Source organism: Eupeodes corollae, chromosome 3 (assembly GCF_945859685.1).
Source record: "Eupeodes corollae chromosome 3, idEupCoro1.1, whole genome shotgun sequence".
Lineage (NCBI taxonomy): Eukaryota > Metazoa > Arthropoda > Insecta > Diptera > Syrphidae > Eupeodes > Eupeodes corollae.
Window position 1 is genome coordinate 30984628 of NC_079149.1, and position 16402 is coordinate 31001029.

General features: G+C 31.8%; 1 protein-coding gene across 3 annotated transcripts in view; it reads left to right on the forward strand.

Annotated features, from left to right (window-relative positions):
* The window catches only part of LOC129949273 (uncharacterized), a 174515-nt gene that overhangs the window by 99796 nt on the left and 58317 nt on the right, over positions 1 to 16402 (forward strand). The window contains exon 1 of one of the 3 annotated variants that reach the window (XM_056060626.1): positions 13547 to 13773. The exons of the other annotated variants lie outside the window; for them this stretch is intronic. Coding sequence (XP_055916601.1) covers positions 13670 to 13773 — 104 coding nt within the window. The 5' untranslated portion in view covers positions 13547 to 13669. Of the gene's footprint in view, positions 1 to 13546; positions 13774 to 16402 lie in introns of those variants that run through there. 3 annotated transcript variants of the gene reach the window in all.

The following is a 16402-nucleotide window of genomic DNA, read 5'->3' on the forward strand; positions in this document are numbered from 1 at the left end:
GCCATTTTTACCTAATTTTGGTATTATTGAAATAAGTTTATTCGTAAAAAAGTCTGTAAGTCAATTCATGTCAATACTTCTATAGTCAGTTTTATCCCTAAATCATTATTGCCGACGACGTTGTGTTTGAGTTTTAAAAGTTTTGAAGTTCCCATAAGAAGTTATTGCAGCCGTTCTGATTTATCTGATTGAAAAGTTTGACATTTCTTCTCTGACATCGCTCGCTCAAAGTAATAGTTGAGAGTTGTAAGTCATTAGGCGCTGGTTTTTTAGGATTGTTGAATGACCTAATTTTTATTTCCATAAAGGAAGGATTTTCAAAAAATTCAGTAGTTCTTTTTTTATCACACATTGCAACGGTATATAAACTTGGTATGAATTTCGAAAAAAGAACTGCTGCTTTATAAATGAAATGAAATGAAATGAAATACACAGAGTTACGAAAAATGTGACGCATCTTGAAATTTCGCAACAATTTCATATATGTAAAAAAGACTTTTTTGAATTCAGTATTGAAAGAACTTTTTAATAAAACATAAAAGAAATGAGTTTTTCTTCACCGGGCAGTGGATATTTAATAATCCCCTAACATCTATCAAAGCTTTAATTCACCTCGGCATACCTTGAATAAGGTCATTTATGAACGCGTCGTTTGAATTATCCCACTCCTCAATCTGACCAGTTCACAGAGCACTTAGTGTCTTGGAAAGAGCAGGCCAAGCCATCACATCGATTTCTATTTCTTCCAAGTAGTCCGTAATGTACTGGGCAACGTGAGGTCTCTCATTGTCAGCAAGAAGAAATTTTCACCAATAAATGGTGCAAAGAGAACCACATATTCTTCCAAAATGTTAGTGATGTAATAATTGGAGTTCACCAATCAATCCACATTAGGGTAGGCCGAGTTTTAATTTTTTTGGATTTTTAACAGGGCTCAGCGATTAAAGGTGCTAAATAGTCCCGTTAGCTTATACGTGAAGTTTCGTTTTATTGTTTTAAGCCTAAGTACCTACGGATTGTTGTTTAAGTTTTGAAGAAAAGCTGAATTTTGCCTTAAAATCTCACATCCTTTACTCTACTTATTTTTATCAGATATCGCTAGAAGTGAAGCCTGATTCTTTTTTAAAAACTTAATAATATTACTTTTATAATATACAATATCATTCTTGAAATACGAAACATTTAAAACATTAAACATTGTAAGTACTTATTAGGCATTATTATTTATCTGAAAAAGAACCAACATAAAAAGAAATAGAAGATGTGGTAATTGCAAAATTGGCAGACGTATGGGCAAAATCTTCTATTCCTACAGCAGATAAGAAACGAATCAAGGTAATGCTACAAACTTATCATTTAAAGTGCAAGAACCTTCTTAGTCTCACCCAAAAATACCGGAAAAGAAGTTGAAAGGATTTGCACATTTGAATCCGGATGTGTCCAAACGGATTGCGAGGAACCAAATTTTCGAATTAGATAGGCGACTCCAGTGACTGAATCAGCAAGCACTCCTAAAATTTCAGTTGATTTCGCTTTACTTTAAAACTAGCGATAGAATTCAGATATATCAAATGCAAATGTTGGTAAAACGGTGGAATCATACAGATGCTGGAAAAAGATTAAATAGGCCATTGCAGTGGATCATTTGTTTATTGCATAACAATGAGCTACCATTTAGGCATCTCTGTCAACATATTGATGGCAGTACATCTCTGCCACAGACGTTTTCAGGCGTTATTGGCAAAGAACTCGAAAAATGTGAAAAACTACCATTAACTCAGTTCCAACCAATTTCGAAGTACTTCCATCTGGCAACAAATTTAAAAGCTGTTATCGACCCAGTTATTAAAAGGAAAAGCTATTTCACACATCTGGAAAACTTATTGCTTGCAATGAACACAGATCCCCAGCCACATATTCGTGAATTAGGTGCTCGTCGAATTTTAAAAGCTGAATCAACAATTATTTTCTATTATGTTTGCTTTAGTTTTAGTTTAATTTATCAAATTGCTCCATTATTGTTGAGTTGCAAAATATGTATTATTTAAAATATTACTGTTTCTTAAATAAATATAAAAGATCGAACTTTTAATTTCTCCATACAAGTGTGGCCCATCCTAATGCACATCCCATTTTTACGGTGCATGGAAATTCCTGCCCACACCATGACGTAACCTTCTCAGAAATTTTCCCGCTGGGCAACTGTTATTGAATTGTATCTGATCTGATCTTCTCCATGCTGGTTTAAGTCCATATGATGAGCGTGAACAAAAACAGGACTGGAACAGTGAAGAGAACTATACTATACCTAGTGGTCCTTGGTGCAATCTTGGTGAAGGCTAGCCAATTCCTTTCGCTCGTGCTGTATCGTGAGTCTTCTTAGACGACCAGATCACTTTCCCTCTCACTAATTAAAGTCTGTGAGACACTTTCATCGCTTTTTGGTCGAAGGTTTGAAGCAGCAAATATCTCTGCAAAAAATAGAAATATCAAAAATAATATGACTTCACCACTTGTTTTGTAACTCAGTGTAGATTAACAAGAAATGATATTACCTACAATGTAAAAGAATGCATCGAGGAGCAACATTTTTAGAGAAAAATAATTGATAGTCAAAAAATGCTACCAATAATTGTTAAAAATTGGCTTTCGACTTAAAAGTCAAAGTTAAACAAATTTATTGAAAGCAAACTTATTTTATCTTACACAAAATGTATTTTGTAAAACTTTAAGAAATATCAACAAATGACCTCCTTTTTAAATTTGAAAACAAATTCTTTAGTAGAGGTTGAATTAATTTTGGAATAAAAACCCAACTCTTGCATTACCATTGTATTCACATTAAAATTGCTAAAAATATATGTTTTGTTCATACATCTCTAAGCCTAACTTTGTAAAGTTAGCACTAAAATTTTCGAAATTAAAAAAATTTAGTATGCAGATAATTGTAGCTTTTGTTGTTGTTAAAGCTCTTATTTATGAAGAATTTTTCTTAGCTTGGATCAAATCATACTTTGAAACAGGTCCTTTGAGGTAAAATTTCGAAATTTCCATTCAAAACTTTTTGTGGCTCAGTCTGGCGTTCCACAAGGAAGCCATCTTGGCCCTTTTCTGTTCATCCTGTCTATTGACGACGTATCGTCATGTCTGCGCTCAAGTGAAGTTCTCATTTTTGATGAAGATTTTTAAAATAATAAAGTCCACACATAATCGTAATCTTTTACAAGCCGACAACGATAGTTACACATTTTGCTGTGGGATAAATAGCCAATGGGTAGTGTATTTGATTACTGTATATTATAGCAAAAACTCTGTAGTGTCTTCACATTTAAATATTTACATAAGGCAAGATCTATGCTTGGTTTTATAAACGCTGAACAAAGGAGCTCAATGATCCCTATTCTACTCTTTCTTTGTACATTTGTCATGTTCGTCCTCATCTTTATGCTGCCCAAGTATGTTCTCCCCATAATTACATAGTTACATTTTAGATTATCCTTGTTCTATGCCTGGACTCACCGTTTCAAGTTAGCAATACATACAAATTGTTTGATTATTTTTTTCTTTACAAATTATGTTCAAATAATTGTATTACTAGTTTTCTCAATTTCTGAAAGTGTTAAGCTAGTTTAATATCAACCTGGTACTTCAAAATAATACATCGTTTTGCTACAAATCCTTTCTCCACAAATACAGCTCTCCAATTAACTGCATACATTTAGTTTTTAACTTTCAAAATTTTAAAATTGAAAAGCTAACATGTCAATTCTATTCAAATGAGTTTTATTTTTAGGGCTTCATATCAAGATCACCTTCCAAGGTGAAAATTTTGTTCTCATAAGTTAAAGTTTTTATGTAGACTTATTGTTAATCATTTACTTATAATTGTGGTAAAAATAACTTCTGGCTAAACGTTGACTGGCACTTTAAAAATGGATAACTTACACTTATCGTTCAGCTTTGATTGACAACCATTCATTACATAGTTTTTCGTAACTATCGTGAATTATGCAAAGCTGTCTATCTCATCACTCACTGTTTTAAACTTCAAATCATTGTGCAAATAAAATGTAATAAAATTGTTGAAGAAACAAACATTGCCACTTAAACCCGATACACTATAAAACTGTCAATTCACACTTCTTGACAATTGTTGTCTTTTCGATTGAAACAATAATACCCGCTCAAATTTCCTCTTGTCAATACCAAGTTGGCCTAAACTAACTATATAATATATTACAGTGCCAAAAGCCGGTTGAAAATAAGACCAGATTCGACTTATATCGTATAGTAGAAAGACAGACACCCAAAAGACCCAGATATATCGTTAATTTCGAAACCTCTCATACAATTCACAATAAAAACATTTGCCAATCCTCAATGCCCATAGTTTGTCCATCGCCTTTGTTATGCCTTTCTGGCGGTTCGGTCGGTTGGTAGCCTTAGCTGGGGATACATAGATATAGCTTGATAGCTTGGTAATTCAATTGAAACGCTTGCCCTCATATAATAAAAATAAATGGAGTGAGTTTTACTTAAATTACCAAAACACATTTGCAATCGAAATGAAATTTGATTTCCCACATCAAAATCTTATAGTGTTTGTTTGTTTGTTTGTTTGATTGTACGTCTTTTGCATTGATTATGCTGTCGAAATGACTAACAAGCTTAGTTCCCATGATTTTTATACAAATAGCCAATCTAAGGAAACATTTTAATAAATGACCAATTTGACAATAAAAACGCAGCTTGAGCTTTAGTTAGGCCTTCACTTCAAGATATAAAGCTTCACTTTTATGTGTTTATTTTGTGGGGCTGAAAAGGTTCGACTTCTCAAGAAAAACACATTAAACCAAAAATTCGTCAGATCTGTCAGATTGTATTATGACGTTGTTTAATGATGATGATAATGATGTATCCCAGTGATAAAGAATGACAATCCCAGAATTTTAAATTTCGAGGGAAGCCTGATTTAGCGCCTTTTCGTTTGTTTGATGGGTTCAATGGACTGATGAGACCCAGGAAACACGACCGCGACGATTCCAGAGTCCCAGACCCAGACGCTTATGTAGATGGAATGCAATAAATATCTACCTCTATAAGAGAATGACTAATTTTTTACGAACATGCTATTTTGTTTGTAGAAATAAACGACGTGTTTTGTTTGCTTTAATTTATAACTATGTATATAGGAGTATTGTCAGACAGACAGAACTCTTTGGCGTTGCATCGTGGACGTCGTCGTAGTTGAAGTCGTCGTCGCGATCCCGACGAAAAGGAACGTTATGCATGTAGATTTATTTTAAACCATTTGGCAGTCTGCGATTTTTCATTTTTGGATAAAAATGTTGAGTGCTTCCTTCTTTTTGTTGCTCGATTACCCTTTTCCACTGAGTTCAAAGGGAACAAAAAAAGAACAAAGAGGAAGTACCTACAAACAGATATATAAACCTACAACAACAAAAAAGAGGTTCGGGGATTATAAATCAATTATGGAACACTCCATGAGGAATAAAGTACCAACGCGTCATGAAGAACTTATGCTGTTTGAGTGATTCTCAATTCTCATAGAAGTCTCAACATGGGACGTATTTGTTTTCGGTTTAAGTTTTAGGAAGCCAGTTTTTTAAAAAAAGAAATTGCTAATAGAGAAACATCAGTTTACAGTATGATGTTTTGTATGAAGTTACAAAAATTACAGAGAACGAAAAAATACTGTAATCAGAAAAAGGCATAAAGGCTAAAATTTAGAAATCCCAAGAAATGTAAAAGGCTGATATTTTGTGACACTTGACATTTACGACAGAACTTTATGTTTTTAACTGTAACGGCTTTAGTACTAATTTTAAGTTTTCAATATTTAAGTTTTTAATATTTGTGTGGTATGTGAGATATCAATCACGCAATTCCTGCTTTTGCCTTTTACTGTAAAATTCTAATATTTATAATTTTGAATCAGTTCAAAGTTATGTTACTGTTACAGAAACAAAGTATGTGATTCTAATGTTTCTACACTGTAACTAAGTGATATCTCCTACCTCTGACAGTAATTTAATGTATTCCGATATTAAAATCTCTAATAAAGAGACGCTTAATAACTAAAAACGTAAAAATAACTTTCTGCTTTCTCAAACGATAATTTAATGTCTTGAACCACAGACTGTAAGTAAGTGACGCGTAATAACTCAGACAGTAAAAAAAACTTGCTTTCAAAGACGATAGTAATTAAATGTTTCCTGATATTAATGACTACAATCAAGTTACTCATAATAACTCAGCCTTAAAACAAAACTTTCTGCTATCTGAGACAGTTATTCAATATCGTCGAATATTACTGACTGTATATATCTTCTACCTCAAAGAGTAATTTAAAGTATTCCGATATTACAGATTGTTAGTAAAAGTGGCATAATAACTCAGAACGTAAAAATAACTCTCAGCTATATATCAGGCGGTATTTTAATGACATCTTCAACCACAGACTGTAATTAGGTGACGACTCATAACTCAGACTGTAAAAAAATGTTTGTTATCTCCGACAGTAATTACATTTTTTCTGACGTTACACACCATAAAAAAGTTACTCCTAATAACTCAGACTTCAACCAAAACTTTCTGCTAACTGAGTCTTCTGATATTACAGACTGTATATATCTCCTACCTTAGAGATTTAATGTTTTCCCATATTACAAACTTTAATTAAGTGAAGCATAATGACTTAGAATGTAAAAATAATTGTCTGCTATCTCAGACGGTAATTTAATGCCGTCTTGAACCACAGGCTGTAAATAAAATACTTGCTATCTCAGACGGTAATAATTAAATGTAAAAATAACTTTCTGCTATCTCAGACAGTAATTGATTGTCGTCTGATATTACAGACTGTTTCTAAGTGATACCTGTTATGTTACACTGTAATTGGAAGAATTTTCTCGGAATTTAATCACGCACAACATTTTCTCTTGCTGAGATCGTAAATCAGTAATTTACACTCTGCCTTATACTGTAACTTACGTGCGTGTGTTATTTTTAAATGATGATAATTAATTAAATAGGAATTTATAAGACTGTAACTGAGAAGCTTCTGTGAAATCGTAATTTCTGATATATGAAAATAAATTAATTGTATTGCAATCTCTCTGGTGATATTAGCGACGACGTTTTATACAATATATTTAACTTTCAATACAATAACTGTAACTTATTAGGGTCTTCTGCTTACTGTAATGTGTTACTGACATTTTTTGAAAATGTGTACAAAGACTGTAACTTATGTCCTTGGTGTATGATTTTATTTTTTTGTTGATGAAAGGATTAAATTTTTCATACTAAATACGCTCCTGACCTATAACGTGCGCACAAAGAAAAACGAGGAAAGGCTTGGGTAATGATGTTGGCAATAGCAGTACACATAGCTTTTAGGATATGAAGACGATAATTGGATTGATTCTGCATGAAGATGCAATTAAGGAGCATCATTCTTGGTATTATTTGTTAAGAAAGGTAATACAAATGGATACTAAGAGCAACATACATATATCAAATATATATAGCGATACCCTTTTTGTGTAAAATATAATGATGATGGTTGCTTTAAAAAAAGAAGATCCATACGATACATAATCAACTTGCTTACAACAAGAAAGAGGAGAATAAAAAATAATGATGAACCTACATAAATTTTCCATCAATGATGATGAACTCAACATAATTTTAAATCTAATTTATTATTCCATTTATCATTTTAAAAAAATTGACATAATAATTAGAATTGATAATTTTAAATAGCCAATTTAAATTCAAAAAGAAATAAATTGAAAAGTTAACAAGTCTTGACACATTCTGACGAGTTAGACACAAACTTAGTATATGGCAATGATACAGGTCAAACTGTCGTGCCTGACAAACTAGTAGTAGCTCATGAAATGACGTAAGTGCGATGATTAGAGTGGTTTGAGAAGTGCATGAAAAAACAAACTCAAATCTTAAAATATCTCAGGTGAGAAAAAAACTAGATAATATTGAATACTTTACAAGCGTTTTGGTGAGGTCGTGTTCTAGTTAAACTCTATTAAATTAGCTAATTTTTGATCAAACTTAACAATAACAGAAAAAAAACTTCACATTGATAAGGTGAAATGTGATTTGTGTGACTTTTTTTTGTTTCTACTGCAATTGTTTTATGGTCTTAAGGAGAACTTTGAGAAAAGCAGCGATAACTTATATTTGTAGTTCATTAAACTTTGGAAGGCGAATTACATAATACTTGAGATCAATAGCAAATTACTATCCAACGAATGACGGAAAAACAAGAACGCTTTATTCATATTATTTATTACTTTTTTTCTCTATATTAATATTGATTTATTTGTTAAAAAAATAATTTCATAGTCCACAATAAGAACAAAAATACTCATACGCCCAGGTGAACTTTTATTAGTTTTTTTCTGTGTAAGTAAAAGGATGTTATTTTTAGTTTGGAGAGCTGTTCAGCCTATTTTACAAAAAAACGTTGATTTATAAAATTTTAACCATAAGTGTACACTAAGCGCATTTTACATTCTTTGAGTACTTGTACATTTACATAGCCACTGTGTTAGGTTAGGTTAGGTAGGAGTGGCTGTCCAGATGTCATTGATTCACGTAGACCTCAAGGGTCCATTGTGATACTAAAACCATTTCGTACTTTTAATAAAGTTAGAGAGACGTTTTGAGTCAAACGTTGTCAGTTTAATTGTATTATCGAAGAAGGGATTACCGAGAAACTTATTCCTTCTAATGGATAGTGCTGGACATGTACATAGAAGGTGTTCGATTGTTTCCTCTTCCTCCTCGTCCATGCAGCTTCTACAAAAGTCATTTGTGTAGACCCCTAGCCTCAGAGCATGTCTTCCTATTAGGCAGTGTCCTGCTATTATTCCAATTGTATAGCTTATACTTTGTCTGCTCAGGGATATCAAGCCTTTTGACCGTCATCGGCTTTGCAATTTCCAGGAATGTCTCTGTGGCCCGGCACCCAAATGAGGTGAATATTAAACTGTTCCGTCATCTCATTCAAAGATGATCGACAATCGTGGACTATTTGAGAGTTTGTGGATTTAAGAGCGGCTTGGCTGTCTGAGAAGATTCGTATATCCTTGCAAGATATAACGTTTTCTTTGAGCCAGGATAGTGCTTCTTTAATCACCATTACTTCTGCCTGGAATACACTACATTGATTGGGAAGTCTATAGGATAGACTGAGATTCAGTTGTTCCGAATAGATACCACTTCCAACTCCGTGATCGGTCTTTGAACCGTCTGTTTAGAAGCATACCGCATCGTCTTCCAGGGGTCTCTCTTCTTCCCAGGAGGATCTTGAAGGGATGGACACATGGAAGCTTATACCGAATACCATTTTTGGGGTGGTATAGTCTAAGCGATCTGGGATAGATCTGAAACTGTCTAGAATAATAGAATGTCCAGTATTGTTCCTGTTCCATTGAGAGGTGGCTCTAAGCCTCACATATGAGTTGGCTGCCACCATTTTGGAGAAGATGTCAAGAGGTATTAGGTTTAAAAGCACTTCCAGTGCTGCGGTTTGTGTTGAGCAAAGTGCTCCTGTGATGAACATATCTGCTGACCGCTGGACTTTGATGAGCTTATTTAGATTTACTATCTTGTCCAGTGCGGTCCACCATACGTATCGGTCTGATTACCGAAGTGTATAGCCAGTATGTTATTTTTGGGGAGAAGCCTCATTTTGATCCTATGGCCTTTTTACAAGTAAAAACCGCTACAGTAGCTTTTTTTACACTTTCATCAATATTTGCCTTCCAAATTAGATTTTTGTCTAAAATGAGGCCTAAATATTTAGCTTGGTCGGAAAAGCTTAATGGTATTCCTTTTATCTTGGCTGGGCTAATCTGAGGAATTTTATATCTTCTTGAAAAGAGTATTAATTCTGTTCTATGTGGATTGACGTCCAAGCCACATTGCTTAGCCTATTTTGTAAGCCTACATAAGGCATTTTGTAGGAGTTCCGAGAGAACTTGGAGGTGCTTCGCAGATACGGATATTGCAACGTCGTCAACATAGGCAATTACCCTGAAACCTTCTGCTTCCAATGATGTAAGTAAGTCGTTTACTACCATGTTCCATAAAAGAGGCGAAAGGATTCCACCTTGGAGGGTGCCTCGATTCACCGATCTGGTTGTAGTAAAACTTCTCATGCTAGAAGTTACTGTCCTGCTTTTGAGCATGAGACTTATAAGATCTACGAGTGATTTCTATAATTTCAGCTTATCCATTGCTGTTGTGATTGCCAGGTAACTGACGTTGTTGAAAGCTCCTTCAATGTCTAGGAACGCTACTAAGTTATATTCTTTGTATTCGAGGGAATATTCAATAATACGTACCACCGAATGAAGTGCTGATTCTAATGATTTTCCCTTAGAGTAAGCATGTTGAGCTGTGGAAATGAGACATGGTTTTAAGTTATGTCTGTTGTAAATTTCAATCAATCTTTCCAAGGTTTTAAGAAGGAAGAATGATAGGCTGAGTCAAATCATGTAACGTCAAACATTAAAACCGCAGGATTCAAAAAAGTCTAAATTTACGTCTTACTCGCTAGTATTAAAATACTTGTCCTCAAAAGATTTTATAATTAAATTCTGTATAAATCATTCAAACACTCTATTGTTTTATTTAAAAGATCAAATAATATTAATAAATGTAAGAAACAATGCTTGATTTAAACAATTTTCAAGACCGAATAAATCTCGGTTGTTTTTTGAAAAGTTTTTAAATTTAGAAATACTCCTTGATTTTTTTTCTGATAAGTAAATTTTCCAGGGTAAATGAATACCTAAGACATTTTTTTAATTAAAATGTTTATATTTTAATTTTTCTACTATTTATTTTCTCTTGTATGAGTATTCGTTCAACAATATTATTCCTTTTTAATATTCAAGCAAAGATCTATGTTTATTAACTCCGACTTAATGAAAATAATTAAAAATAAAACCAAATGCCTTTGGCTACTCCGCTTTAAAAATGAGTCAGTGAATAATAGTTAACAAGACAATGCACCCATGATTTTTGATTTTGATGAATTCACCAAAGAACAAATATTTGTAAGTTAAAGTTTAACGCGTTGATTTATGTTAATTTCAAAAATATCTGGAACTGTAGAGTTTTTAATCCATTGACAAAGTATCCATCCTTCAACAGAATTTGACAGTTTTAAGCAAAAATCGTTTCTTTTAAAAAGCTGTGGTATCAGTTTATAAACGAATGGAAAGTTTTGAAGAATATTTTGAAAACGAAGAACTTAATAATTTCGACCAAAAAGTAATATAAATAATTTTTCGAGAAACGAGAGTTTTCGATTAACGAAAAGTACAATGTTTGTTAACTTCCCATAGAAAGTTATTGTAATGGGTCCGATTTGTCAAATTGAAAATTTTGACATTTTTCTACGTTTCAAGAGTCAAAATAAAAGATTTTTAGAAAGATGTCTGTGCGTGCGTGTAAACGTACGTTCGTGCGTCCGTACGTTCGCGACGTTTTTTTTCGTCCTCCATAGCTCAAGAACCAGAATAGATATCGATTTCAAATAAATTTTTTTATACAGATAATAAGGCAGAAAGATGCAGAAAGGGCACTCCAGAAAATTGCGTGGGTGGTTTTTTTTACCATAGCAGTTTGAAAAAAGGTGAAAATGTTGGTTAACCCTAAATATCTTACGAACAAAGACGACAAAGCTAGAGACTTGAATTAAATTTTATATAATATATTGTGACGTGATATCAAAGAAATATTTTTTTTGAAAAAAATCCATTTTACGTTTTTTTTATAAATCAAAAAAACTAAAAAAAAAATGTTGTCACCTCCAAAATTGTACGACTAAAATATGATTTCGTCTCCAAAACAATTTTGTGCAACGAAAAATAATGTTTTTGACATCTGATAAAATTTTGAGAAACATCGAATACACAGTTTTTTTTTATAAAAAATAAAAATCTAAAAAAGCATTACTCAAAGTTGGTAAAAATTGAATATCGATTCAAATATTTTTTCAAAAACTTGAAATTAAGGCTTCAAACTTATTCTATCTTATAACAAATATTATTTTCAACATTCTGAAAAATGTTGAGAAAAATCGAATTGACAGTTTTTTTTACAAAAAGTTTAAACCTAAACAAAAATTAATAAAAGTTGGTAAAAATTGATTTTCGACTCAAATATCTTTTAAAAACTTTGAGGTATTGGCTTTAATTTACTTTTATCTTTCAAAAAATACTGTTGTTAACATTCAGTAAAATTTTGAAAAAAATCGAATTGACAGTTTTTTACAAAGAATTAAAAACCGAAAAAAAAAATAACAAAAGCTGGTAAAAAATGATTTTCGACTCAAATATCTTTTCAAAAATTTGAAATATTGGCTTCAAACTAATTTTATCTTATAAGAAATATTGTTTTCAACATTCGATAAAATTTTCAAAAAATCGAATTTACAGTTGTTGTACAAAAAAATAAAAACCTAAAAAAAATTTAACAAAACTTGGTAAAAATTTTCTTTCGAGTCAAATAGCTTTACAAAAATTAAAAACATTGGCTTCAAACTTATTTTATTTCACAGAAAATATTGTTAAAAATCCAACAGTCCGTTTTTTCATAAAAAAATAAAATCTACAAAAATAGTACGCAAATTTGGTAAAAATTGATAACAGCACATATAGAAAAACTTTAAAGCAAGACAAATCGACAGACGGGATGGGAAGTTATCAGTGTGAGTCGCATCCCAACCTCTTTTTTTAAATTGAGTTAACTTGTGCCGATTTTCAAAAAAAATAATTAATTTTTCATTATATTAACACCTGAAAAAAAACAAATAATGTCACGTTTAAATTTGCATTGCTTTGTTAGAATATCCTTAGCCTTATGTTCTTAATGTTTGTTCCGCTTACTTTATGTTTTATCCAACCAATATTATAATTAGTACCTCTTTAATCCGAAACACCCTGTCTCTATGGGCCTATATATCAAATTAAGCATTCCATAAAAGATAACTTTAGAAACCCAAAAAAAAAAACCAAATACGTGCCCTTGTCGAAACAATACAAAAACCTACAAATTTACTTAAAATCTTATCAGCCAGGCACCGTTTTGAGATAACATCAATTCATTTTTATTTTATTTTGTTGGCCCATAAAGCAAATAGAAAGAAATATTTTATCAAAAATATTCTGCCATTAAATTTTAAAACAGAAACAAGTCCAAAGTGTTGTTTTCTCGTGTTCTTTGTTAAATGTTTTTTCACTTAAGTTTTGATCTAGTTTCCGGAAAATTATTCTCTAATTATTTGTCTAGTGCAATTTTCATAAATCATTTCTTCCATAAAATGTGTTGCAATTAGTTTAAAAAAAAAGAAAGAAATGTTTTGCCAAATTTATTACCATAAAAGTTGGAAACATAACTTTCAAAAATAATATCAATCGTATATTTTTATAGTGAAATCTGAAATAACTAACTTCCATATAAGTTACCGTGTTGTTGAATTTTAGTTATAAAATTTATTTTGCAACATCAAAAGCCTCAAAATCTAAATAAACCAACAACCACAAAGTACATAAACTTGTTGAAATTATACTGGAACGAGAAACTAATAAAACAAAGATTAAAATCAATGTTTACTCCAAAATCCAATCAAACCAACAATTACAGACCCGATCACAGATGGCGTCCCAGACCAGCACCAACTGCCGAGATGCTCTACGAAGAAATATTTGGGTAAATATCTTTTTCTTCTACGAGAGTATAACATTTCTTTCCTGTAGACAAATCGAATTCAAAACTGGAAGCAGCAGAGTTAGAAGAAGTGAAGATGAAGATGAAGATCTGTGATATGTGGCTTCTGCAGTATCTCATTTTCTTCGCATCATCATGCTCCATGTTTATCTTAACCTATCCAAAAAAAAAAAGATACTCCATTTCCTCAAAATGAAATCTTCATAATTAGACCATAAATAATTGAAGACTTAGTCTGAATTAGATGCACATTATTCATTCAGTACTCGTTGCGCGCCTCATTTTCGACGCATGCCGCCGCCGCCGCCTGAAGAATGCAAACATTTGAACAGTCGAGTATCTGTCACCCTTAATTTGTATCTCAAGCGCGCGTTACTCGCCCAAATGTGATCTTTTTTCAGATTTAACTTCAATAGATTCACATAGATTCTCAATGTGAGGTTTTGAGTGGAAGTTGAGGAAAGGGGGGTTTTGAAATTTCGTTCACAAGTGCACCAAGTCTAATATGCTCTCATAAAAATATGGAATAAGAGGTTGGGCTAGGCAAGGCATTTCTGATGATCATCATTTCCAGTGAAGACGTTTGTTTTTTTCTTTTTTCAAGACTTTCGGTAAATTCGAAAATTAAATTAAAGTGAAGAGATTTTAATTAAAAACTGAATCCACGATGTTTTGTTTTTGATTTTGTTCTACTTTACTTTTTCTTGCTTGCGCGTGAGTTTGACGCGTATGATCGCCAGAAATCATCATCATGCGCGATGATTAATCATTTGATTTATGAATATTGCACTTAAATTGTATATTTATTGCAGTTACATTCAAGTCGTTGTAAATCTTCATTTAATACTTTTTATATGAAAACAGTCACAGTCATGCGGAGTTTGGATAGAAAATGCATCCAACTTAATCAAAATTAAGTGTGTAAAGTGTCTGCGAATGGATAAATATACGACTTTTTAAGGGGATTTTTCTTTACATGGTGGTGTATATTTTCGATAAATCTTTCACTTAAATTGGAAATTTATTGTAGACGTATTTAGTATAAAATAGGAGCTGGGTATTTTAAACGCATAAGACGAAAGTCATTATGATTAGAATTTGTATGCTGTGTTGATGGTGTTTTATAGGATTATATGACATTATTCTAACGGTCTTAATTGATATGGCATTTTAATTGTGACAAATTTTATGGTTATATTTGGAAGATCGTAGCTATAAAATTGTTCAAGAAACTAGACCTAATTTTTATGTTACCATGTGATTTGTTAATGGACAGTTTCATATGATAAAAACTAGAAACTTTTTAGACAGTGTTTGCAATGATTAATTGCCGAATTTGTCGGTGACTGATTATTGAAGTACAAAGTTTTGTTTTCCTCTCTATCTAGACATCGATAAAGGACTTGAAAATAGTTTAAGCATAATTTGATTGTGATACAAATTGTAAGGAAAAGCTTTATCCTTAAAAAAAAGGACAGGCGTTATGTAAGAGTTACTAAAAATAGAAAACTAATTAAGAAACTAAAGTGCTCTGTTGTTGAGAAATTGTTCCAGATAAACTTAAGTTTGACAGTCATAGTTTTGAAACTTGTTTTAAAACAAATTTTGGTCAAAACTCTTTAAAATGAGTGGAAGGTATTAAATCTTTGGAAATATTATACCTAACGCTTAAAAATGTTCTTTAAAGGAGTTTAACAACATTTAAATAACATAATTAACATATTAACCTTAAATGTACACATTTCAAGGGCTAAAGTGACAACTTTAGTTATTTAATTATTTTAAAACGCTATTTTCTAACAAGGTATAGTCTAACTACTTAAGTAAATAGACTTTTTTCATATAAAAGCATTCCAAGAATCTAACAGTTTTCTAAATATGTCATATTTAAGTGCGAAACACAAAAGTTTAGAGGGTTTTTATTGTTTTCATGAAGAAATGTACGAAATTGTTTGTAAACTTTGCTTCCAAACAGAATATATTCTTTTTTGTTGCCATTTATATCAATGCTGCAATACCTGCAAAATACATTTTTCTCAAAAATTTAAATATCATTAAGAAAAAACAAAACAAATTACATTTTCGGTCTTCAAAAATCATCATCAATTTGAAAATTAGAGTATCGACAAGAGCTTGCATTGAAAGACAAGATTATTGAAATCTGTTGGTTAAGTTCTTGAGAAAATTTGAAAACAAAAAACGGCTTTATGAGGAGTACCCTTCTGGAGCAATATCAAAATATGTTTTCTTGTAGAAAGAAGCCGAATTAAGAAAAAAATTTGAGAAAGTTCTAAACAAATCTATCGGTTCATTTCTGAAAAAAATCGAATTTTCGAATTTACACCAAAAAAAATGTTATTTTAAAAACACGCCTTAAGCTAATCGGCTTAGTTTCAATCGGCACAGGGGTTAAGGCATTAGGGGCCATGACAAACAGACGGATGAAATGGGGGGACCCGCTTTTTTTGACTTTTCTACCATCGTAATGTAATGTTTAAATCGAAATTTTTTACGAATGCAATACATGCCATATGCAAAGTTCCTATGTGTCGCAAGTAAAAATCACTTCAATGTTCACTATTCATGTACATACAAAAAATAATATGAAATT